This window comes from Chelon labrosus (assembly GCF_963514085.1).
Source record: "Chelon labrosus genome assembly, chromosome: 17".
Lineage (NCBI taxonomy): Eukaryota > Metazoa > Chordata > Actinopteri > Mugiliformes > Mugilidae > Chelon > Chelon labrosus.
This window is the reverse complement of record NC_140350.1, coordinates 10,119,038-10,145,647: the sequence shown is the minus strand read 5'-3', so window position 1 is coordinate 10,145,647 and position 26,610 is coordinate 10,119,038. Positions and strand designations below refer to the sequence as shown.

General features: G+C 41.2%; 3 protein-coding genes across 3 annotated transcripts; all 3 read right to left on the bottom strand.

Moving 5' to 3' along the window:
* Positions 1-2,291: 2,291 nt before the first annotated feature.
* Positions 2,292-7,807, bottom strand: LOC311502150 (fasciculation and elongation protein zeta-1-like; the record flags this gene model as incomplete). Its single annotated transcript, XM_084564281.1, has 7 exons — positions 7,628-7,807; positions 6,598-6,760; positions 5,147-5,460; positions 4,420-4,500; positions 2,675-2,750; positions 2,515-2,580; positions 2,292-2,308 (listed from the first exon to the last, which is right to left on the bottom strand). The coding sequence occupies exons 1-7, from the start codon at positions 7,688-7,690 to the stop codon at positions 2,292-2,294; spliced, it is 780 nt and encodes a 259-aa protein (XP_084420407.1). The 5' UTR covers positions 7,691-7,807.
* A 3,751-nt stretch (positions 7,808-11,558) lies between these two features.
* LOC311503070 (fasciculation and elongation protein zeta-1-like) lies at positions 11,559-11,888 on the bottom strand (the record flags this gene model as incomplete). Its single annotated transcript, XM_084565586.1, has 1 exon — positions 11,559-11,888. The coding sequence occupies one exon, from the start codon at positions 11,886-11,888 to the stop codon at positions 11,559-11,561; it is 330 nt and encodes a 109-aa protein (XP_084421712.1).
* Positions 11,889-17,814: 5,926 nt separating this feature from the next.
* cfap58 (cilia and flagella associated protein 58) lies at positions 17,815-26,056 on the bottom strand. Its single transcript, XM_084564547.1, has 17 exons — positions 25,737-26,056; positions 25,373-25,521; positions 25,138-25,288; positions 24,563-24,757; positions 24,133-24,270; positions 23,723-23,882; positions 23,295-23,377; positions 22,794-22,985; positions 22,522-22,683; positions 21,815-21,961; positions 21,451-21,591; positions 20,498-20,721; positions 19,948-20,056; positions 19,676-19,780; positions 19,212-19,331; positions 18,629-18,753; positions 17,815-18,494 (listed from the first exon to the last, which is right to left on the bottom strand). The coding sequence occupies exons 1-17, from the start codon at positions 25,953-25,955 to the stop codon at positions 18,383-18,385; spliced, it is 2,532 nt and encodes an 843-aa protein (XP_084420673.1). The 5' UTR covers positions 25,956-26,056; the 3' UTR covers positions 17,815-18,382.
* Between the last annotated feature and the right edge of the window lie 554 nt (positions 26,057-26,610).

Below are 26,610 nucleotides of genomic sequence, written 5' to 3'. Positions count from 1 at the left end.
ATTTTGGCACACATTCCAGATTTAAACCACCAGATGGCAGCAAAGTATCTGGAGTGACAGTAGAAGATTGGTCTGAATATTAAAATGCACACTCATCTAAAACGGTCATGATTCAGTCAAATGTTGCCCCTATGCAAGAAAGTCACACGTCACATATACTTAAATGTAGACATTAATAATTGCAAAGTTTTCTATCAGGGGACTAACGACTGTTCAAATGAGAGACTGAGCAAACATATGTCTCATGAATGATGGTAGAAACACAGGTTTTATTCTTATACATTCCTACATTTTGCCTCTACGTGATGCTTTGAAGAGTCACATGTAGCAGGGACAAGGGGAGGACCCAAACACAAGATTCAGAGGAAGAAAGAAGAACGAAAAAGGGTCAATTTAATGAGGACTAAAGGTACTGCAGAGGAAAAGCAGTCCAAGGCCAAAGAACATAAATCGCTGAAAAGATTTAATTCAGCCAGAACAAAGAACAGGAAAACGGAAAAAGTGGAGAGAAGCCAAGGCACGTAGAATCAGAGGTCTCAGACAGAAAGAAAAAAAGAGAAGAAAAAAAGCAAGAACCAATCAAACAGGACTATATATACACAGAGGCGAACGAGGAACAGGTGAGACCACTGAGGGACGAGCGCATGGAGAAACCAATCACATAATCACAGTGGAGGGAAGACAGACAGAAACACACACTAAAAAGGAAGGAAACTTTTAAAATAAAACCAGGATACAACAAAGAAAACCAAACAGGATTACAGAATATGTCCAATACGCCATCTCATGAAGAAACAGAACAGGTTCTTAACACAATATCATGACAATTAGGGCGCTTGTGAGGACAATAACTTGCTGAATGTATACATAAAAATAGAAATGTTTTTTTCTACGTGCAGCGTGTGTACTCTTCAGGCAGACGTGTAAATTTTATGCATCAAAACGAACCAGACTGACAGTTGATATTTAACACTTGATATCGAAGTAAATCGTTTGAGAGTTGTAGAGGTTTCATTGTTTCAGAGCAACAATCTGAAATGACACTTTCTTGTCATGTATTTCTTATGCTCTGTGGCTGAGGTTCAATCCCCCCCCCCCCCCCCAAAAAAAAATGTAAATTTGTTCCAAGTTTTTCACCACACTGAACGATGACATTTCCTCCACCTTCCTACTTGTAGCCCTTGACAAAATCACAAAGTTGAAGAAAGAATGAAAGAAAGAGGCAGATGCAGACGGCGTTTGGGTAGAATGTTTATTAGAATTTGCGATTAGCGATGTAACATTCACCTACATGGTGCAAAGGAAGTCATAAATATGCTAATATGCACGCCTTCATTGAAATGAGCTCGTCTCATTGGGGATGAAAAAACAAAAACAGCGATACACCTCCACGTGGCTGAACGGGGTGGAATGCACAGAAGCCTGTTGATCCGATGATACAGTAAATAAAAGTAGAAAATCAACAAATACAGAGATTGTATCAAATACAAATGAAAAAAAAAAGATATATATATTAAAAAACTTTAGAAGAGCACTGGATATTTGTATAGTAAACGGAAAGTGGGGGGAAAAAGCTCTTTAATGCACCGCACTGCACCCGTAATAGTCGTGATTCTTCTCATTCACATGGAGCTACAGTACTAAGTTGGCAGAAAAAGGTGCATGGCTTTAGTATTCAAATGAACCTGTTGTTTTTTTGTTTTTTTTTTCATCATAAACAATACAGGAAGATGTACTGTATATGAATGCAGTATGGCATTTCATTTATCTAACAATGAGGTCCTTATGGATCAATGAACAGAACAATCATCAGAACCCAGTGGTTAATATGTCAGTTTATGATGTCATTACTTGGCAACGCTGAAATTCTGTTAGACGACACAAAAGAAAACTAAAGACACTAAAGTAAATGAATTGAGGAAAAGAAAGCAGTGGTATCACTGTATCCCTGTACCGAAGTGGTGTTGCGACCGTTAACAGCATGTCATGCTCCATTAGTGAAGTCCTTTAAACGCGGGAACTGGCCGGGGCCGGTTGTTATTCGGATGGCGGCCATTTTGGGGTCTGGCCTGAGCTTGATGTGCAGGAAGGGAGGAGGTGAGCTCAGCGAAAGGCAGTAGTCGTAGTTGAGGTGAATACGATAATGTCGATGGTGAGGATCCATGGTTGATAATGGGACAAGAGGGGAGGTCATGCAGCTTGGGCCAGAGGCAACGAAGGTTTGGAAAAGCCCTCGGGCGGGTGGGCGGGGGGATTCTCCGTCAGACTGTGGGCCCTGGCCTGCCGGTGCTTTAGGTAGGACACAAGACTAGAGAGGAAGAGAATAACAAAGGACCTTAATATAGTTTTGCAGAGAAGTCAAGAAGTTTAGTTATGTTTGATCAGTTTGAGAAACTGAGCAGGGGCAAGCATGTGGGACTACGTATTCTTTTTGATGGCTAAAGTTTAAGGTTGGGAGGTTGCAGTTTGCAGTTCACTCTGTAGGAGCATCCAGTCTTGTGTTATTGTAGTTACCTTTCAATATGTAGTCAGTCAGCAGTGTAGGCACCTTCTCACTGTCCTCCTTCATGGCATAGAGAACTAGGTGGGACAATCAGAAATCAAATGTGAACAGATCCACTCTGGGTATGCTGTTTTTTGCCTTTAAAGAAAATGTTCTGATCCAGATACCTACTTTTTGTGAGCATCTGCAGGTCATCAACAGATGGAGGGGTGGCTTTCTTCTCAAATGGAATAACGGTGTTTAGATACTAAAACAGATTAAAGGTTCAAAGGGGTTAACTACGGTGAATGTGCCTCACGGGCCAAAACATTATGATCCTATTCTATTCCACACAGGCGTGGACTCTGCTAGAGCTCTGAAGCTGCCTTGTGGTTTGTGGCACCATGTTTGTATAGTTTGACTCAGAGCAGCCGTGGATCAGACCTGCTGTTCCTGCAGATCCTTCACATGGTCAATTTGGACTGATATCGGGTTCTCTAACAATGAGCGTGGTATGCAGAAGGTTACATTGACAAGAAGTTGTTGCCACCAAAGAGAACAATTGTCAAGAAAGGGTGTATTGTACATGTTTAGATGGGCGGCACATGTTATTTTAATATCCACATAAATGCCAGGACTCAAGGCTTCCAGGTAGAAGCTCATCACCTCATCAGCTCCAAGAAGTCATTCATTACCTCTGTTCCACAAGCTTGGCATACTTAATATTTATCAAATCAACAAACTCCAAATTGTTCAATTTGTATATGGTTCATTAAATAAAATACTTCCCCCTTTATTTAACACATTTTTTATAGCTAATAATCAATTCCATAATTATCCTACCCGAACAGCTTTCGAGCTTCGTCCCCCCCAATCACGTACCGCATCATCACAATTTAGTATAGCATCCAGAGGTCCCAGGATATGGAATTCACTTCCTCCTCACATGACTAAACTTTCTCCAAGGTCATTTAAAAATTCTGTCAAAAACTTACTTCTCTATGAATAATCATCACCATTATTTTATACAATTTTTTTTTTCTTTTTTCTCATCTTTTTTTTCTCCTTTTTCTGTTAGTTATTGTTTTGTCGTCTGTTTTATGTTTGATTGCTTTTCTTTAATTAAAATTTAAATGAATTGAGGAAACCCTCTAAATTAAGCCTCCTATACAAGCCCCTTGAGGGTTTTTGGGGTTTCCCTGGCATGCCTTTATGCTCTTGTCTTCTTCAATTACATATTGTTAATGTATTTTGTATTGCTGTTGTGTTTTTTATTGTATTTTATGTTCCAAATAAAATGAAATGAAATGAAATGAAATAGAACATTGTCCAAAAGCGTCACACTCTCCTTACTGGCTTGTCTTCTTGGCTTTTGCATCCAGGTACACATATACCTGAGCTTCTACATAATAGAAAAGAAAACTGGAGGCCTTTTTCCGTTGCACTAAGGTTCAAATCCAATGCACACATTTTGATTGTACGTAGTTGACTAGGATTAGCCTGGGTACTCGAACCACTCTGCATCTATGTGGCATAGAAGCAGCAGAGTGTATACTACCATGTGTATATCTGTGTAGGTCACAGTCATGAAATTTACTGCAACTTGTACCAGAGCAGCCCCAATGTCAGTTTGGTCCTTTAATGCCTTGCACATGAATGAGTTTTGAGCACCCAACACCATGTCCACGATTCCTTTAAGTACTCACCACAAGCCTAGTCTGCAAACCAGTTCTCCAACATGAGAACAGACTGTTCACTTATAATCAAATACTGTAAATCCCAGACCCGGGACACATCACACGTCACTTTCCTAATCTGTTTGTGATCATAATGTTTTGGCTTCCAAGGTTTTTTGAATTTTACATTCATGTCATATGTGATCTGTTTTCAGACATACAATATGTGGAGTATCACACTTTAACTTTTTTTAGCCTTACCTGCTTCTCATTCCCTGTGCTTCCAAACGTCTGTCTGATGCCTGTCTGCAGGATGTTGGACAGCCCCTCCATGCTGAAACGCTGCAGGCCGTAACCACGACACCACACACACACACACACACACACACACACACAAAGACATGTATGTCCTGTTATTGCAAACTGGCAATCGCATGAGAAACTTGCTTTTTAACAGACTGCCTAAAATCTGACCCAGTCCAACGTAGACCCTTCAACATGACATCACTGTCAGGCACAGTTATTAGTTTTTTAATTGACTCTGCATCATTGATCCATCTGTACATTCACATTAGTTCAGTAATGCAACCTCAGGTACCAGCAGGCACCAGATAAAAACACTGCTGCTGCTCTGCATGGAGTGAAAATCCATTAAGTTGTTTCTCTGTTAGCGGACAGGAGTAGACTGGACTGGCCTGTTACTGTACATACTGCAGATGATGGGTCACTGCCACTTTAGGATGTTTCCTGGAAGATACTTTAGAAGCTAATGGAGCTGAGATCCATTATGCTAACAGTCAGAGAGAGGGAAGTGGAAGAGCTGTCTCTGCGATTCCACATTCCTCTAATTTATCCTGGAAGCATTAAAATTGGAAGTTGCACACATACAGTAATCTTACCTATTGGTGGTGGAAGTATTCACCGTGGCAACATTCCCACCGGTGAAAGCAAAGGAATGTAAGGCTCTTGTATGAAAGTGGCTCCTCACCTTGACAGGCATGGTCCCTGTCTTCTCCGTGCGGGCCGTGGTGCCTGCATTCCCTCCATTCACAGGCGCCGTGACTCCCCCCTGCAGGCTCAGGGCCTTGTCCCGACGTCTGCGCTTGCTGCTGTCCCGTTGCTCCTTCTGCCTGTTCTGCACCTCAATTAGCGCCGTGATGAACGTGTTCTTCACCTCCTTCTCGAACTCCAGCTCATCACGCCGTGCCAGCTGGCTGACCAGCTCCTCTGAGTACTCACGGATGGCAGCCTCCACCCTATGCAGCAGCTCGACGAGCGCTGAGCTGGGCATAAGGCTCAGGCCTGCGGAATGGACGAGAGCAGAATTGGTAGGCGAGAGAAGAGGGAGTCAGCTAGATCTGAGCAGGACTCTGTCAGCAAAGTGACAATCTGTGTCCAGAATCTGACTGTAGCCGTGATAAAGTGTCAAGATCAAGAACACATTAATGTGTCAAGAGGAACAGCTGAGCAGAATGCAAACACACATATCCAGAAATAGAAGAATTCTACTGTCATCTAACAAAAGGACAGGTCAACATTGTAAAGTCATGCAATAACAGACCAATTATAAATGTAATTATGAAGCTAGTAAAGTACTTTTTTAATGTCATGTATTTTCTTGATGTAAAACTAGACAGTATTTCTCAAAGAAAAGACAAATGTTAGTGAATGGTCTATGAGCTGCACACGCTTTTTTAGTTTGCTGCTGAGCTCTCTTTGTAGAGTCCTGACCCCCAGCTTGAGCATTACTGAATATAATTATGCAGGGATGACCACTTTCCTGCACACTGCCTCACTTAACATCAGCGATGTCAAACTCTGTAAAATTGCTTACTAATTATGTGTGCATTCCCAGCTGAACGACGCTCTGCCGTCTTCCATAAGAAAGGATGACTCAGACAGAGGAGCTGTATGCACCTATTTAAACCTTATGAAAGAGAACAATGCGTCGCCTTGAAGTCTCACCTGCTCAAATGAGATGAGCAATCTAACCATGTAGCTTTCTAGATGATGCGTGCATGGCAACCTGTTACTCTGTAAAGTAAATATCACCTCAGAAATTTGATTTAAAGACTGAACTGAGAGTAAACAGTTTGTTATGCGAGACAGATATAGAATACATGCTTTTGTCCTTGACCATGGTGAATGGTGTCCATATACTCAATACCTGGCCTTCACATTGAAGCTTCTATAAATAGGGGTGATGATATTTTTTGAGTCCTACTTATGGCAAGGCCTCATGTGAGTAGGATCCCAGCTTTGTTGTTTCATTGATGTTTTGTGTAATGCTCGTGAAACAAGATTAAATTCAGCCTAAGTGGACTTGTCTGCTGACAAATGAAGCGGCTTCTTTGGAGCAAGTTTTAAAGGAGGGTTGGTTTGATTATATACCAAGGTACTACCAAGGTAGAAAGTTGCGTGACAAAGTCACAGCTTTACCTTCATATGAACAGTTGTTGTTGGAGGCCTGGGACAGCTGCCTGATTTCCTCCAGCAGGGACGGATTGGTCCTGGAGCAGTGGCTGCTCTCTTCCTCGTCCTCCTCTTCAGTTTCCCCGGGATCCGGAGAGTTCTCCATCATCTCAACGATCTCCTCAATGACCTTCAAGACAGAGTGAGATACGGGGTGATGAGTGGATCGACAGGAAAGAGGTTGGGAGACGAGTAATTACACACTCAGAGATCACTGTCCACTTGTCGTATAGCCACTAAAGCGCAAAAAGCCTCCTCAATTAAAATACGAATCCATAACTGATGCATGAACAGGCTGCAACTATGGAGGCCGACGTTTGTTTACGCTTCTATTGGACATGATAAAGGTCCTCTCCCAAAGCAAGATTCCCAACAACTTTGAAGATAACATATCCATATATCCACAGTCTAAATCCATGTCAATATTACATGGATGGGAGTCAACAACAAAATGATGATGCCACTTAGTGAAATATTATCTCTGGGCGTCTATTCATCAGTTTTTGTTAATATGTTGGGTATAGACAACAACAATGTCCTACTGTACCTGTTGTACAGAACTTAAAGTAATTGCTGCCAGTATTCAAGGGTTAGCATGAGTACCAACTAATCCACTGAACTGTTTTCAAAGGGGTCGTTTATCAGTTTACATGTCTTCGCCACTGGCCATGTATTGCAATTTTAATCTTTTACTTGCGGCGGTGCTCAGAAGTAATTAAAAGAAATGTTGACGCTTGCCTTGAGGGGAGTTACAAGCCTTCACAGATCATAACATCACTGACTTTCTTACTCAATGCAACAGAAAAAAAAATAGAAAAGGAAAATACCTGAATAAGATGATCAATTCAAATAAATATAAAAAATAAAAAGGAATATGTGTAAAGAGTAGAAGGTAAAAGACAAAAAGGACCCAAACACCATTCTGAGAAATTATATGTTATCAAGACATTTTCTTTTTCTTATTATGAAAAACCGTCTTAAACACACACACACAGACCTGATCTGCCGTGATGAGAGGCTCTTCAGTCAGGCAGCTCGCGTTGTCATTCTTCTCGTTCATCTCCTCCTCCTCTTTTTCATGGATCTGCAGAACATGACAGAATTGTGAATCGAGCGTACAGAATGATGTCAGTAGCTTCTTATTAACAGAAGGTGAATAAGGTTAGAAGCTCCAGGCCAAAGAAATAAATAAATTAAACAATAGTTTTAGAAACAGACTCCATCAGGCTCTTTGAAGGAGAGTCAGTCAGGAGTTGCACTCTCTTGAAAGTGTCATGCATGAATGCAAAAAGAAGCTAACATTTTACAAATTTGTTTATACTGTTAATATCTTTATTATTTATTTTCTCATTTGCAAAAAATCTCATCAAATTGGAACAATTGCTGTAAAAGACCCCCAGCAGGTCAAAGTTCATAGGTACCAAATACATTTTTACAGGAATTTGTGGTTCCCATTAAACATTTTTGATAAACCCTGGACTTTTCCTCTGTTTGGACAACTATAACATAGGCTGTCATGGAGTTTTGATGGATAGTAATCAGGATTTGTACAAAAGTAATTAAATCACAGCAGAAGTACAGCCTCTCAGAGCTCTTAGCGAAGATTTAGCTTTCTGTTCTATGAATGTCCCAGTGCTGTTCTCTACTGCTGCCTCTGCAAAGGCAATATGCTGACAGTTCACAAAAGATCTCCAATTTGCTGTTTGCTCAAAGATTCATGTTACACAGAAAGCAAATGTATTTTGTGTCTTTAGTTCGGAGGAAACAAATACACAAAAACACGAGAACAAGCAAAAGAAAAAAACGGAAAGTGTACACAGAATCCACGGGGGGAAAAATTAAATCTGCTTCTTCTGTTTGGGCTAAAAGGAAACTGTCATTTGTGGAATATTTAACACTGGTTTTATTATAAAACCTTTTACTTGGCCTGAAGGCAGGACGTAGCTGTAGCTGATGCATTTCCACAATAACCTTCCCCCTGGGCCAAAAGCTTCTGCTCTGGCCTTGACCAGCCCAAACATGGCCTTGCCTGCCAAGTGTGTGCTGTCCAGCTGTATGTATCAGCCAATTAAGAGAGGATAGGCACGGGGAGGCTTCTGCAGAACTGCAGACCAGTCAAGGTTGGTCAAGTATGTCTTCAACTGTCAACATGAGAGTAAGCCTCAAAACAAATGAACCAGAGAGCCCTTCACTTTTGACATCTCAAGAAGAAAGAATAACGTGTTTGTTGGTCTTTATGTACATATACTTAACAGAAATTACATTTCTTCTCATGAACAAGTCTGATAGATCCTATTGAACAGTTATTCAACCATTTGTAACAAGTGAAAACCTAAAAGGTTAATCCAAAAGGTAACTGTGAAAGCTATTTTCTGGGGCTGTAGGCACATTTTCTGGGTCAGACCTCCGAGCAGTTCAATAAAACTATGTTCGTTAGAGCATGAAATATGTAAATAAACATTAGAGTAGGGCACAGAAATGACATTGCAGATGCTTTTCAAGCACTGTCTCACAGCTGTATAACACCACATTGTTCAGGATGTTTGTATGGTTTGTACAGGAATCGGACCAAACTACCCCTGAAGACATGCATATTAAATGTTAAACAAAGATCAAGATCATGTTTACCTTGCATGTATGCATATTTTACACGTCTGGCAGCACATTTCCCAGACATAAACTAAATAGAAAAAAGAGGAGTGGTATTTACCTCCTGGTCAGAAAGATTGCCGTTGAATCCCTCAGAGTCAGGGCTGTCCCAAGTGGAGATGTAGTTGTCAGTTAGAGCATCCCACACACTGCAAAACAACACAGACACAAAGATATTAGCAATGCAAATTCAACAAGAGAATGTCAAGGAGATGTGTCTGAACAATTTTTCCCTCATCTCTAGAAGCTACTGTTTCAGTCTGGTGTAGTTAGGATGTTATAGTGTCTAACAGCAGTAGACTACATCTGGGTGTGTTGTCTTAGTCATAAACAGCAGTCTACGCTGCCGAGTCTTCAGCAGCCTGCAACTCAGTCAATATTTTAGTGTGGCAAGTCAATGATGCTGGTCAATGTGCAGAGGCTGGAGGCTGCCGAACAACAATGCGCGACTGAAGAAAAACACAGCTTACTGCCCATTAAAAGGTATCCTTGGCAGAGATTTAGATAAAGCTTCTCACATCATTGTGCACAGTGGTCTCTGACTGCAACCCGGAGCGAATGTCCATCGGAGGAGGAATGACACACAACAGGGAGACAGTCTCCTTTGTCTCAGAGCCCTTTGTGTTTTCCCTCCTTTCCTCAGAGGGTGGCTCGGGCCTGCTGCCCCGCTCCCGGTGGCACTGCCCCCGCCTGCTCGCACAGTAGACCCCATTCAGATAGCGGCTTACCTCACCAGTCACGCCTGCGTGCCATGGCAGCACACAGCAGGCAGAGTTTCAATACACCTAACACTGATTTAAAATGATCAGTAATATGTTTTCCCCTTTTTTCATGCTGGGCAGTTAGAAAATAAATAATTTCTAACTACCGGATATCAGTTCCCACTAGCATTTTTATTTCTGTTGGTCTGTGAGTCTCTCATGTTTCCGTTTGACTGCACTGACAAGACTTTTTTTTTTCTTGAGTGACATAACCCAGCACAAGCCTTCCACTTTTGTAAACACAACTGATGTCTTAGTTTCTATTAATAGCTGCTTGTATTCTGTGCCTGAGTGTAGCTTGAGGTGAATAAATATCCCACCACGTGAATGAGACTTACTTAATTTGATATCATAGCATGGATCGTTATGAATCGTGAGAAACAACAAGACGTTGTTCACAGAAGAAATTCTCCAGAAGAGGCCGGAACACAGCTTCATCTGGCTGGAATGTATTATGGCTTCCTTATCTGTGCAGCGGCAAATCCTTGCATGGCATTAGCAAATACATCCATCCACAGCCCTGTGTACTGTGCTCCTCACAACATACAAATTTTTGCGACATCCTTTCCAAAAATTCTCCTCTCACACCTACGGCCAGGCTATGTTTAGCATGATTCAGATCCACACGGTGTGAGGACGTCTGCGTTTCCGCCTCACAGCCCGCGAGCCAAAAGAAGGGGGTCTGGCAGTCAGCTGGCGGAGAGGCAAAGACTGAGAGAGGGCCAGAGACAACTGAGGCGTACAACGCTGCACAGTGAATAATTCAGCATGCAGCCCTACCAGCTGGAACCGGGGAGGGTGTGGTCAAGCCAATTGATTGACTGGTTGTTTGGGGATGTTGTGGCCTGTGTGTGGAAATGTTATGGCACTTGTGCCAGGCTGCCGAGCCACTGTTTGGCCTTGACAGTGTGCTGTGAAAACCAAGAACAGGAGCATAATGCACTCACCAACCACAACATTAAAACCACCTTCCTGATATTGTTTAGTTCTCCTGTTTGCCTCCCACAAAGTTCAGGTGGATACGGACACAGGCCTTTTGAAGGTGTCCTATCGTGTCTGGCACTAGGAAGTTGGTAGGGGAGTCTTTGGGTCCTGTGGGTTGAGGGGAGGGGCCTCTGTGGATCAGGCTTGTCCATTGCATCCCACAGATACTTGATCAGTTTGGGGTATGTGGAGTTTTGAAACTAAGTCAACACCTTGTACTATTTTTCATGTATTTTGAGCTGTTCTTAAGCAATTTTTGTGGTGTGGAAGGATGCATTGTCCTTGTTTGGACTTGTGATAGACCAGTACTACCATGAGGGTGTGGGGGCATCACAATTTAATAGTTTAACATGAGAAGTACTAAGTGCAGACATAAAAGTCTTGAACATGTTGCCCAGACAACCCCCCTTTTTTTTAATTAACCTAAACTAGAATATAAATAGTGTCAGGTTTTTATAGAGATATTGGTGAAGACTCAAAGCCCCGGACAGTTTTCAGTAAGTGGATCTTGTGCTAAGGTTTTGTGTCAGTCACTCACTCTTCATCTTGCAGTTGCTCCTCGTCCTCCTGGTTCTGAGACTGGTTGCGTATGGGCGCCAGGCCCTCTGTTTTAGTGTTGTAGTTGTGGAAGCAGACGTTGAGCTTCTCGTCAAACTCGTTGACCAGGTCTTCCATCGACTTGAAGCTCATCATCTCAGAGAAGTTCTCCAGCTCAGAGAAATCCTCACGGGTGATGGAGGCCAAAGGGATGGTGGTGGTGGTGGTGGAGTAAGAGTGGCTGAGTGTTGGATGGTCCATCTCATCCAGCCGACAGGGCCGGAGGTCCTCAAACTCCTCATCTAAGCAAACAAGAGGGGCTTCCATGGTGTCCCCTGTCAGATGTCTGAGCCCTGCACCAAACAGAGTGACGGAAAAGTAATGTTTAATGTAGAGTTGGATTATTTCAGCAGGGCGTTTTAAACAACAATATTGCCTTCATTTCCTTAATGAGCCATGGCTAAAAACATGTCCAAAGGAAAAACAGATTGGCCAATCACAAAAGTCTCATGATATTTCCTATGTCCCCATCTGGTAGATTTACCAACACCCCAGAAGGATTTATCTGGAGTCTTCTAATACATGTCTGCCTCACCTCATGTGGAATGGCACCATGATGTCTAGACAAAGAGGAGATAGAGGTAGATGTGCCAGAAGGGGACCAGGTCCCAGAGGGAACCAAACCAGTTGGCTTTACTGGTAAACCAGAGTTAATTAACTAACTCCGCTGGGATTTGACTGATGCAGTGTCCAAGATTGTGTGACATGAAATTAAAGGAACATTTGTCAAACTACATCGTAGTAGTTTTGTCATGAATTATTTATGAATGTATTGTTGTAGATGGGAAAACTGCTGGCCTCATAGGCTATGTCAAAGATATTTGTTATTTATACTGGTTAAATTGAATACATGTGGTTTGTGCTTTGTGTAGTTAGTTCAGCTTCATTTAAAGAAGGCCAAAAGTGCCAACTTAAAAATAATTTCTTTATTTAAAGAGTAGAGTAAAGGTTGCTGACTAGCAAAAAAGAAGTAGCACTCATTCTTGGATGGACTTGTTTTAGCTGCGGTCAGACTTTTCAGTGAAGTTGTGCCTTGGTCAGGCCGTCTGACGCAGTGTCATTACTGTAGTGAGGCCTGAATTTTATTCTGTGTGCTTTGCTGGACCGTGGCCTGGGGTAAGTGGGTGAGTACAGAGGAGTCCATTTAAAAACAAGCTTGTGCAAGCCTCTTCCTCCTCATCACACCACTCAGCAAAGTGCTGCTCTGTCTACAGACGGATATCGTCTTTCACAATCTGGTCCTCTCCCTCTCTTCTCTGTTTGTTAGTATTCACTTTAAAACGCATCCGGTTCATCTTTGGATTAATAGTTATTTCAGATTTCTCTGCTGAGAAAATGTCTCGGTGTGGATGAAATCCTTGGACCATATAAATAAATCACCCCCGTCTCCTTTATGTGACAGTGACTGATAACTTGTGTCTCTCATTGAGCCCAGTTTAAGGTAATTTGGTGTACAAATAAGGAACACAGACATGGAAATGAGTGGCTGAATCTACCCTTGATGTAGGGACTCTGGCACTGATGCACTGCTGCCTGAAAATGTGGTACAATGAAAACCATGGGGGAGGCGAGATATGAAACGATAACACCTTCATTAGAAGTGACAACATGAGAAATGGTGTGGGGGTGTTTGCCATGCTCAGGTATACATGAGGTATAATGACCTTCACAAAGAGTGGTGGTGGTGGTGGTGGTGGTCTCAGGTGTGTTTCTCTGCCCCGCAAGCTTGCAGGTTTCAACAGAGCCAGTCACACAAGCTCGTCAGAGGTCATTGAATGGAACGGAGCCAGAGCGCTCACCCCATTCAGCACAGCAATGGCTAGATCGAATAAATCAAACAACAATTCCACTGCAGGTTTTGTCATTTCCCAGTCATTCACAATTGTCCACTTTGGTGATACTGGTGGTGATAATGTCCAGTGCTATTAAAAAGTGTGAGCCTGTCGTGTATCTGGAATTAACGGTCACATCTAAATATGCCTCAGTTTTACACGGCAGGTATTTAACCCTATTTACATGCTAAGTGCCTGTCAAATTATTGCAATTTTGCCTGGCATAAATAGAACTGAAATGGATTCCTCTTCAAATCAATATTCAGATGGCCGTGGCTGAAATGGAAATCAAGCAAGTGCATGTCATCAGCTCATCAGAGGGAGAAAAGAAGGAGCGAGTGGGGGAGGGAGAGAAGAGCAGTGAGGAGAGAGGAAGGAGACATGGAGGAAACCATGGTTACAGGCAAAGATGGCAGGAAGATGATGCACAGATAGATCAGGACAGGAAGAACGGACGGCAGGATGATAGGTGGTAAGAGGACGGATTACCTGCCGCTAGAGGAGCCGATGGTTATGGCTTGATGTGCAGACAGGATCTTCTCAGACCAGGAGAATCTGTGCCTCCCTTTGCAGCAAAATCCAGCAACGAGCAGCAGCACCTACATTCATTCCAGAGTGAAAGAGTCAGGAGAAATAATCGGGGAGGTAAAGATGGCAGCGTGGTGAGAGCTTTGGTCTGTATCCCTTCCCTCACCCGTTAGCCCACAGCCACCCTTATCTGTCCTCCCACAGCCCGTTGTTTTCCAATCAATAGGCAGCCAGCCCAGCTCTCACAGAGCCTGCGCACTGCTGGGCCTCTGACGATATCAGCTCACCCCTCCCTCCCTCCATGCTTTCTTCCCTCACCATCCTCGCTTTCTCCCTTTGTCCCTGCCTCCTCCCTCCCTCCCTCTCTCCCACTCTGCTTACATTAATTCCCTAATATTCATGAGAAGGGAAGGAGGAGGAGGAGCAGGAGCAGGAGGTTTGGGGGAAGGAGACGATGTTTGAAGCAAGGTAGCACACTGTAAACCTGCGCACATACAGTGTCACCGGCTTGTCTTTTGTTGTCTGCCTATTCTCCCGTAGACCTGAGGGGAAGAGGAGGGCAATGTGTAATTTTGAAACTGAACATTCGTTGCAAAGGTCAAGGTTAGCAAATCAAGCGGGAGAATATAAATGAACAAAAAGTGAAAATAAAAATAAATAAGGAAATGAAGGATTCTGTTCGTATTTTACCAACAGAACATGTCAACAAACAAGTGTGCACATACGGTTTAGTAAATTAAATATAAAAAACCAAGAAAATATGCAGAATAAAGATTATATGTGCTGAGGGATGTGCTTACGCATCCTAAGACTTGTGTTAAACATTATGCATATAATCTCTCAAACTACTTTTTCATAAGACACAGATGAAGTAGGATATACAACAAGCTGAACATGCAGGATTGAAAGGTATTAGGCATATCAGAAAATACATTTCTCAACCTCATTTGAAATGAATGTATGTGGCTCCATTACATGGACTCATCTGTTTACGGCATGCTGCAGGACATGAAACATCATATTTAAATCGGACGTATTAGGCTTTTAAATGAGTTGTGTTCCAGGAGTCCAAAACTCATAGTGCAACGTCAGATGTCACCATATTGCAGATACAATAGAATAGCTTCCAGTGTGACCATTAGAATATAATGGAAATTTTAAAATTTTTAAAATGTAGGAGCCATTTTTATTTGATATTCAATGTCAGGCAACAGGAAATAAATAAATAAATGCACATACAAAATACTAAATTATCATGTCTACAGATGCCTCCCTCCATCACAGCCTGTCAAAATCTGCTTAATCCTTGGCTTAAAATCTGTGGCCGGGGTTTAGACCTGTGTAGAAGCCTCAGCTGCACAAATGTAAACACATGCACTCACGCAACACACGTCACATGTTATTATCACACTTACTCTCATGCTCAGGCTGGGGGATATTATAATATGGCTATTTCAGAGGCCTGGATCATCAGATTTGACAGATTATGCTTCTCCACAGCATGATGGGTTCGTAAGAATTGAGAAAATAAGCACAAATGGGACGTGTCCATGTTGGACACATTTGCAATATATTTTAAGCAGTGCCGACGTGATGCATTTTGGGTTTTTTACTACAGCAGCACCGTACTGATGAGTATTTTGGTTTTGTAACTAGTTATTAGCACCCATGTAATTATCAATGATGAAGTGAAAGCTTAAAATAAACAGACCGTTTTAGAAATTGGCAAGCACATACAGCAGTCAAAGACAAAGAGAGGAGCTGCTGAGAACATGACGTCAGTAGACAGGAGGTGCTGCGCCTACTTGCTCATAGTTATCCAATATAAAAAAATGAACGCGCAGACAATTTTCATCATCAGGACCAAGTATCCAACAAACACCAACTTCATTAGTTTGTACGAGCAGCTGCTCCTTCGAGTACAACAAGAGTAAGAAAGGGGAAGAAAGGGAAGAAAGGACATGTGGCCTATCGGAGGCCTCCCATTACTACGGCAACATAGCTCACAGGGCTCAGGATTGCACAGACACTGGTTGCCATGGTTACACCGTAACTGCACTGGCAAAGGAATGGCTCCACATGCACCAGAGAGGAGCAAGAAGGAGAGAACTCAGCACACTATATTTACAGCATGTGTCATCATTAGACAAGACTTCTGTTATAAGTGGATAGAAAGTCAGTCAGTGTATAAGTAGGTGACATTCTGCTCAAACACTTCATTATTAGACTTCAGTGATTAGCACCTTCAACCTGCTAACAAGCTCCAACAAGCTGCTGTTGAGTTGGGACCCTACAGTATCTGCATATCCACAGTAAGGTGCACAATACAAGCTACTTTCCCATGCTGTTATCTTTATTCAATATTTTTTTTTATTACATTAAATTAATGAATTGAATAACAGTAATAATTGTTTGTTTTTTTTGACAACTGAACACACTTCAATAATTTTCTTCTTTTAAATAAATTATTGGTGTTTTTGTTTTTGGAAATGTTCGGAAAGGCTCTAAATTAGGTTTGGGAATTAGAACTGAATTAGTACTGTGGTGGTGAAAACAGAAGCGACATTGTGGCCTACGTTGATGGTCAGCATATCATAACTACACAAAATGAGACAATTAAAGAGGAAACGATTAACAAACACAATATTATCATAAAGCAGTCATGACAGGAATATGGAGATCACATTAAGTGCTTTTGCCCTCAAGGACAGGATTTAATCAGAGGTTCATAATTTCCTGACATTCATGTTATTTGGGTTACTTTGCTGAACATAAATGTATAACTAATATACTATATGACTATTATTTTTTATAGTATAATAAAATACAGTACATACGCAAAAACAAATATTTGAATCATTAAGATCCATGTTTTTCAAAACAATAGTGGTGAATGAGATGCTGACATCTAGTGGTGATTATAGGGACATCATGTCAATAACATAATGCCAGTCAGATCAGAAGTGCAGCAGAAACCGATGCCTCACCAGAGCTATGGGTGTTTATAAGTACAGTGTGAAACACACCGAAAAATATTTGTATAGCCATAGTCTCACTGTTCGCACTCCTCCATCACTAACATGGCCCATAATGTTTTCTGAATTATCCATCCATGTTTGTAATAAAGGTTACAGCTCGTGAAAGGTTAATTATTAAAAATTAAAGTTTACATCTACAAGGATGCATACTGTGTGACAATTGACATGCTTTGATGTCCATAACACCATAACCATATGTCAGATAAACTGCAGGTTTTTCATTCAAATTATTTTTTGTTATGGGGAAATTATATCAGAATATACAGTATATATATAAAATATACAATTTATAAAAAGTCCAAACGTGCGCTGAGCTGAATGAATGAAAAGTAATTTTTTTCTAAATATTAGTCATGACAAAACCACCGAATAGTCAAATGAAGGAGCAATTCAACCCGAACAGATTTGTGCTTGTCCTGCATCAGAACACTTCATTTGCATTTGTGCAAACCACTTGCAAGACAGTAGACTGGATCATTAAAGTATCTTGACCTTTGAAGACAATATATAGGGCATTTCTTTTAACTGAACAATCTTGCAGCAGGCCTCTTACAGAAGACCCACTAAACAGCAAGTAAAGGCCCATTGTTTGGTATTTATAATCAGTCTGTACATGATTCTTTGTTTGTTTCTATGGACTGTGATCTCGTGTTACAGTGGTCTACTGAGAATGAGATACAGGCTAAATTACATAATATCACAAAAAGTCTGAAGACTTTCTAAGGGGATGACCATGATGAACTTGATGTGTCACTCAGTACTTATAAACTCATTATACACGATTATTTTAGTAAGGACTGGAAGTGTTTTATGGGCCTTTTGATTGACCAAATAAAATCAGCAGCGGTGTTTTATTAATAATTGTAATAATAATAATTCATTTTGATTCTTTAGTGTTGTGTCAGGTTTTACACTTTTGTTGTTGCGTATGTTTGAGCCCCTATCCCTAATTACTGAGCTTATATCAAACAGTGATTTTTCATTTCAGATTATGTAAACAATGTTAGGTGGATAGCGTGGAAGCCAGCTCAACTTCCTAACCACAAAACTGTTGTGGTGTAAAGTTGGTCTGGGGTCACTCCGTTCGGCAAGGATCTGCCAGTTCCAATCAAATGTTTTGAGCGGAAAGAAGTGGTGATGGACAGAAGAGTAACAGCGACATAGTCATTCATGTCATCCGAGCACTTTGGAGTTGAATTTGTTCACCTCTTCTCATGTGCTGGAGGACAATCCAATTATTTTTTTGCAGTATCGCTTGAAACGCCCCATATGAAATCCAAATGACTGATTCTGATAATAAATGAGTCTGCCTATGCCAGGCTATCACGTGGATGGATTAAAAGGTCATCTCTTATAGTGGCCATTATCTTCTCACAGGGTTGTCAATCCTGAAGCCTCCTCCAGTGAAGTGAGGTTTGCTGCTCAGTTGGGGCAGCGATTCCAGCTGCTCCACCTTGGTCTTGGTCTTCTGCTCACTGAGGAAACACACAGAACTCCAGGACATCAACAAAACAATCACTAACCATGTTCACTGCACAGCATAAATAATACACATCAATAACACTGACTGACTTTTATGTTTAGGATGCGAAAGAAAGATCAGCCTCACCTGTGGAGTTTTTTCTGACTGAGGTATTTCTTCTTAATGTTTGCTAGCTCATTGGCCAGCCTTTGATTCTCACATTTGTATTCATTCATCTTTGAATCAAACATCCTCAGCTCTGCTATAAGCACCTGTGGTATCAGAGTAAATTTTGTCACAGTCAGGTACCATATTTTACACACAATCACTCATTCTGATATACATACATGTGGTTATTTAGATACTTGTTAGATATGAAAAAGAACTCCACTGATAAAGTCATAGGTCTTTATATAAAACTTTATCTGACAACAATTCGACAAAGAAATCTGGCATGTTTACTTGCAACCTACTGTGTTTCTTCAACTTGTTTTGCATGATGATTATTCCCTTGACATCAGTGGTATTTCTCAAAAAGCCCTCATCATAAACACGCTGAGGCTTTCACAGTTAAAACATGGATTGAATTATTTTATTCTGTAGAAAAAAAACTACATACTGTGCATTCACATTATAGAAAAATGTTAAAACAGAGGACTGGAATATATATTAAAAAAAAAAACAATAAAAGAGAAAAATAAGAATTAAAGACATAGGTCCTTTGACTGACCTTGAGCTTTTTGGTTCTGTCTCTGAGGGTCCACTGGCAATGTTGGAGCTGCTCAGCAGCCTCTGGACCAGGCTGCCGGGCCAGAATGTGCTTCAGCTCAACATATAGCTTCTCTTTTTCCTAGGCGGAGAAATCACAAGAAAAATGCTGTTATAGATAGAAAAACAATCAGAACATTTACTTTGATTGTAAAATATAGGGTAAAAAAAGTGAAACAAAGCATGGACTGTCACACAAAATCACTTTCAGAGTGATTTTCTTTCTATTAGTTTAGCATTAGTTTAGTGACGGAGTATATTTTTAACCTCTGTGTACTGTTTTCTAGAAAACTATTACAGGACATCAATGTGTAAAAGTGTTGCACACTGAAGCAGGTTACTGCTGTGTCATAAAAACACTGCCAACAATTACTTTGCATTTCTTTACAACTTGAAAACAGTTACAGACAGTGGTTAGATCTGTACCTGCAATAAGAGTTCACGCTCTTCAAGCTCTTGGGTCTTGGTGATCAGTCGCTTCTGTAAGGACTGAATCTTCTGGATGAGCTCATATTTGCCGGGGTCACTGCCCTACCAGGGAGAGAAAATTACAATTTATTCATGGCCTTATGTTTTTCTTCTATAATACTGAAGTTGAAACTTGAACACACAGCTGTTCTTGTCACTGTGAGGCAAAGAAGTACAAATGGCTAGAGCTGTGGTGGTTTCAAGCTAACCCACACAGACAAATGCTTTACCTCTAGTCGCCTCCATCTGTGAATATTTATGGGCTTCAGCTGTCCTTCGAGGACACTGTTCCTCGTTCTCTCTCTGAGCAGCAGCTTCTGCAGGTGGAACAGCTCTTGCCTGACACACAAAATTGCACCTTAACATCATTTTAATAACCATACTTAACTTAGCCCATAGTTCCATTCAGAAAACAAGAGGCATGGGAAGATTCCCTGCGACTGACCACTTCACCCTACAAAATCACGATTATCCACTGTCAAAATGGCTACAAGACGACCAAAGTGTTGAATGTTATGCAGGAAATGTTTAATACATAAATGCTGGAGTTATAATAGAAAATAATTTACTGTGGGTCTGGAAGCTACAAATTCAAATTAGATTATTCATACCTGCTACTCTTTCCTTGCATCTTTTTTCTTCTACTCTATATACAGCTCTTTGTGGGTCACCTGATTCTTTCTCCATCTTGCCCTGTGTGCTCTGTGCTTGCATCCTTCCCTCCGTCTCCTCCTTCGCTACTCTCTTCCTCATGATCAGTCATCAACTGCCTTTCTTTACCTCAGGTCCTCTGTGTTGGGCAAACTTTTGTCCAGGATGCTCTTCTTGCGTCTGAGCCTCTTGATCTCCAGCTTGAGGAGCCGGATGTCTTCCATCCTCTGGTTGTAGTGAAAGTCCCCCTTGCTCAGGATTGATTGCTGGATCCTGATCTTCTCATACAGCAATGCCCGCTCATCGTTGCGATGGAGCAGCTGTTTGCCCAGGTTGTCCCGCTCTCTGATCACCTTGAACAAATAATCAGACTCTGTCATTGTCTTACACCCCACCTTCCCATCTATCTCTTTGGTTTTCTTAATGGCATGTTCTGGACATTTATTCATTTGAGGTATTTGTTATACATTCTCTTTTGTGTTTTGCTTAGTTCCAGTGCTACTTTGAAAGGTTCCTTTTACCTGAGTCATTCTCTTAGTTGTTGCTTCTTGTGTTTTCCCTCTGATTGTTTGCTCTGACCTCAGTTACACCTGTGTCTTGTTTCCCCGATTAGTTTTTTGTGTGTATAGCTCTGGGTCTTTATGTCCTTAGTCTATTGGCCTATTTGTTTGAGTGATGCAGGACTATTGTTCCTAGTGCTGCCTTGTTTTTGGATATTTTGATTACTTTCATTGAACTCTTTTTGGATTACCCTGCTTCAGCTCTGCAGCATCTTTTGTTGTAGGTTTGTCTCATTAGACTGAACACTTTCATTTCATCCGGCCCTGCCTCCTAGTTGCGACTGGGGTCTTCGTCTGTTTGTTCCAAATCTAATTTTGCTATCAACAGGATAAAAGGACAGAACACTATATACACACAATGAACTCATTTGGAAACGAGACACAGGTGGAACTAATAAAGGCGGGGCAAACTATGAGAGATAAAAACACAAGAAGTAAGAACAGACACAAAGGTACACAAAAGGGTAACAAAACTCCAACTGAATAAATGTCCAAAATTTAGTAATACATATGACACTTTACCTGTTCCAGTTGTTTCTTTTGTTGGATCTGCTCAGCATCGGCATCGACTATAATCTTCTGCAGTTTTTGCTGTTCAGCTCTCTGACTGTCAACCCTCTGCTTAGTTTCGTCAAGCTGCTGTTTAAGCAGCTGCAGCTCCCCCTGTACCAGGACACAGAGGTGTCATGCAAATAAGACATTGCATGTCTTGTACATACATTAGAAGCATCATACTAAATGTGACAAGATGCAAGATACAGAATGGAGCATACAAATAGAATTAAAATATCAGTGTAAGATAAGGATGAAATTAACATCAAATTACTAAAAGTCCCAATTATCAATAGATAAATGATGATTATGTCACTGAGTCTTATTTCAGAACCTTGAGGGCCTCGTTATCTTTCTCCAAGCGTTTGTGTTCCTGCTGATCCTTGGCGAGGGCCAGCTCCTTTCCGCTGATCTCATCTCTCAGCCGAGTGACCTGGTTGTTCATGGTCTTCATCTTTCTCTTCATCTCTGCAATCTCTTCCTAAGGCAGAGACACAGATGGTGAATGAGATAAAAGAAAGAAAGAGGAAAAAAAGAGGAATTAAATATATCGTATCTATAAAATATACAATTGCAGCCAGTGATAGTCTGATAGTCACTGATAGTCTTGTGTGAAATTGTGACAAAGTCACTCAAAGACAACACCTCAACCACTGATGCTCAGCAAGTTCAGTCACGGAGACTATATTTATCCTCATTCATTCTCTTCCCACTGCTGTCATCATTGGACTGTGGGAGTTTCCGGTTTAACCGTTTAGATTTTGCCACAGTCTCAATCAGCCAATTATGTCCTTGCTGTCATATATAAATATGTTTCTCCTCTGCTGCTTTCAGATGTAATTTCAGTTCCAGCTGTTGCTGCCCTCCTCCACCCCATTCACCTCCCGCCTTCACATCCAGGGTCCATGAAGCTTTATCCTCTCACCACATCCACCAGCGTTTAGACCCACATCTATGACGTCTCGATTGGATTGATTGCAGTAATACAATGCAGATGACTAATGGTATGAGCAGAGGATGACAGGAACACGTTACTGTTACCTGAGCCTCAATGATGTTTTTGCCGTAGAGGTTCCTTTCAGACACAACAGATTCCAGCAGGTTCTCTTGCTGTTTGAGTTTGCACTCTGCCTCGGTGACCTTCTTCCTCCAATCAAATATCTCCATCTCTTTAACTTCAACATCATTCGTTTTTAGTTGCACCTGTGGAAGAGAGGAAAGTTCTCTCAGTCAGGTCAAAGCTGACAACAAATTATGAAGGAACATGAATCCAGACAGTTTGATGTTATGGGCAAGCATCTCTTTTAACATGCCTTCTGCATGAGGCTGCTGGTCTCGTTGATGTAGCGGTCGCGTTCTTTTTCCAGCTGCTGGATGATCTTGCGCTGCTTTTGGGCCTCCTGGCGGTAACCGTTGATCTCGTGCTCTAGGGTCTTCTTGTCCTGCTCCATGAGCTTCACAATGTTCTGCTCTTTCTCAGTCGACTGCACAGCTTTGATCATGTTCTGTTGATTGGGAAAAAGACACACAGGAACAAAACAACATTTTACTGCTAGTGTTGAATTTGTGAGAATTGACACAGGGCTTGGTTAGCATTTAAGCAGGAATGGTAGTTCACAGCATTAATCATTTTGCACTGGTGTAGAGAAACGACAGACAGTTGGTTGGTAATGATGAACAGAGACCAGGATAAATACCATGTTGTTGAGTTTTACAGCAGTTAAGAGTGTCCTCCACAGTCAGCATTTTAAAGACAAAGTGCCAACATGTACAGTGTGTCATGAAACTATCATTGGATCCAAGCCACTGGATACCTTGTTTAAGATGTCTCGCTCTCGGATCAGCTCATCTATAGCTTTCTTGTCAGCTTCCACTTGCTTTTGGGAAGATTCAAGATCTGCAGAGGTAAAAAGATGCATGTAAGATTGAATGTGTTAATTCACTTTCACGAGTCTGTCACTGTATTATTTAAGTCATTCAGTAGGTTTAAAGTTACTGAATGAAAATGATGGCAGTTCAGAATAAATAAATTTTTCATCAAGTTTTAAAATATCATGTTTGATATCAAATGCTCTTTTAAAAACTAATGTAATTTCAACGGTATATTTTCAGTTATGATCAGGTAATTGTTGATTTGATCCGACCCTTATTGTGTGCTCTTATTTGGGACAAAAAAAAGAGGGGAGGCAGAATATGAACTCAGAATCATTCATGTCTCAAAAACTGAGGCCAGCTCTCTTACCTTTCTCTAGAGCAGCAATCTGAGCTTTTAATGTCTCCCTCTGCACGTCCACATCAGCTTTTTGATCCTCCATCTGGTGGAACTTCTTTTGAATAGCTTCTCTCATCTTTGTTTGTTTGGCAATCTCTTGACGCATCTGACTCACCTCCTCGTCTCGTATCTGATGGATGATTAGGAGTTACATGAAGAATTACAAGAAAATACCTACCTATAGGGAATAAATGAAGTGCCTAAACAGTGCTCCCTTTTTTAGTTTCATCCACTAGTGTAGATGCTGTGGGCTCCTAATCATACATGCAGACACATACACATCAAGAATACATAAACAGATATACTGTATTAACTTAAGAGGCAGTGGTCTGTAACTCAGGTAAGTGTGTTTGCGAGTATTGGTGGACAGCTGTGTGTACCTTAAGTTCATTTGCATTTTGTTGATTTTCCAGGGCCAGATGTTCTTTGGTTGATGAGAGCTGGTCACACTCCTGCTGCAATTTGGCAGTCTTGACCTGCATCTGTTCTAGCTCCTTGGCAGATCGCTCATTCAAGATCTGTCAGGGAAGAATTGAGACGTGGAAACACATTATGAAGACCTGAAGCATCCAGCATTTTACAATATACATGTTTAAGTCCAATAGGAAATCTTAGCAATACAAGCAAATTGTGTAGTGTTCAGGTGTATTACATCTGTACAGATGGCACAGTTCCTTGCATATTTTAGTTAAAGAAAACATTTGCTAACAAATATATGTATACCATAATAATCATTTGAACTGGGATAATAATTTGGATGGGGGTTGGTTTTCTAAATAATATACCATAAAGACCATCACACTTGCTTACCTTTAGCTCTTTTAGTTGCTGCTCCAATCTCTGCTGCTCCTCTTTGGCCTTTTGGCCCTGCAGATTCAGAGCTTTGATATCACCCATCTTGGCCTCCATATCAATGTGCAACTGCTTTACCTCCTTGTCCAGCTTTTCCTTTAGCCTCATCTCTCGGGAAATCTCATTCTGCTGTACCTGAAGCTCCTGCTTGAGCTGAGTTTCGACACATAGAGAAGCAGCAAGCGGTTAGAGTTTGATTCAGTCAAGATGTAATCGTCTGGATCCCTGCTGGTTTTTGCAAAATAGTTTGTGCCCCTCCTCAAGGCCACTGGTGAAAGCCCACATCTGGAGCGAAATACAGTCATTTTTGCAAAAAGAACTTTAATGATTGTGTCCATTGTTCTGCAGCCATAAATTGTTTATGTACATATGGCCATTTGCAGACATGCAGAATGTGGTGAAATCTGAAAATGCCTTGTAAAACAGTTAAGGGAGTCATTGGACCTCCCGATGTAACTACCAAGTGTTCAAAAATATTATTCTGTTAGTCTAGGGGTTAGCTCTGTGGCTACGAGGATTTCTTCAACATTTACCTGAGAAATATTCTTCAATGCACTCTCTTTCTGGGCCTCTATGTCTTGTAGGGTTATATTGGACTTGTTTAGTTGTTCTCTCAGATCCTCCACTGTTGTCAGCAGCTGACCCCTCTCCTTAGTTAACTCCTCATTCATTTTAAGCAGATCACTGAAAGAAAACATTGACAGTTGGTACTGTCCACTTAACCAGTGGTAAATAATGGAGACCAATAGGGGAGGGTAATTGACACACCTTTGTTCTTGGTTCATGGAGAGACTGGTTTGTTGCTCAGCCATTTTTGTGAGCTTGGAGACATCTTCTTTTAAATTCCTGATGGTCTCTTTGTCCTTCTTCTCTTTGTCATGAGCAGCATCAACCATTTTCCAAGCTTTATCCAGCTCCTATGAACAAAGGGACATTTTTAACCTTGTTGCGTTAACGACATTGAAGGGGCCAGAGAGAGGAAATGATAAAACATTTTTAATACTGAACAGTCAATGCTCCATCTGGTTGCTTTTCTGGCATTTTTTCTGTCTTGTTACATCATTTTTGAAACATGCAGAACCCCAGCCAAAAAAATTAAGTCGGCCTCTTGTGCTCTGGTTGTATACTGTACCCTCTTTAGTGAAGTTATTGTGGTTTCATCTTCCTGGGACAATTTCAGGGCAGCTGCCACTTTAGTTGAGGTAGACACGATCTCGGCATTCAGCTCCCTGCATTTAGACATCAGCCTCTTTTCATTCTCTCGTGACTTATTCAGCGCATGGATGAGCTTCTCATACTCCACCCGGATCTTGTCCATGCTTTTGTCTCCAACCAGCTCACTGAGGACCATCTGGAACTCCTCCAAGGACTCAAAAGAGTCCTCTCCAGTCGTTCCTGTCTCCTGGAAAAACAGCAGACGGCACGTAAGAGAACAGGTGCCTCGGAGTGAGAATGAACAGCAGACCTGGATCCTAGTGTTGACCTGATTAAAAGTCTGTGTCTGTGAACACTCATGAAAACTCAAAGAAGGAGATACAATAATAAATGTATTTATAGAGACACTGGAAACACACTCCACACATCAGAAACAAATTCTGGTAAGACCACTTACCTGAAAACCTAATGTTTTTTTTTATTTATATTTGACACTGTAAGCTACAGTAGCTAAAGGTTATTGCAAAAAGGATAACAGTGTTATTAACTTTAGCGAACATGCTAACAGTTGCCATATTGCAAGGACTTCAACGCTTAAACTCTTTAGCCAGCGTTATAATAAATGGATAAAGTTCAGTGTACGTCAGTGTGAAGTTGACTTACAAAAGAAAAAAACCTTACCTCCATTATATGAACTAAAAAGTCGGTATATAACTCCTCTTCTAAATTCTTGCAGCTGGCGTTACATTGGCGTTTTTATCAATTGAGCTGTTGACGTTGGTTACTTAGCAACCGCTGATCTCGCGAGAGTATCGGCTTGTCTCTTGTTACTTGGACACAGTAACGTGCGG

Coding starts and splice junctions, on each gene's coding strand:
- cfap58 (XM_084564547.1), bottom strand. CDS start 25,955: ATGGTCCTCAGTGAGCTGGTTGGAGACAAAAGCATGGACAAGATCCGG. Junction 21,592..21,814: donor AAGATAACGAGGCCCTCAAG/GTTCTGAAATAA, acceptor GTCCTGGTACAG/GGGGAGCTGCAGCTGCTTAA. Junction 20,722..21,450: donor AAAAGAAACAACTGGAACAG/GTAAAGTGTCAT, acceptor TATTTGTTCAAG/GTGATCAGAGAGCGGGACAA.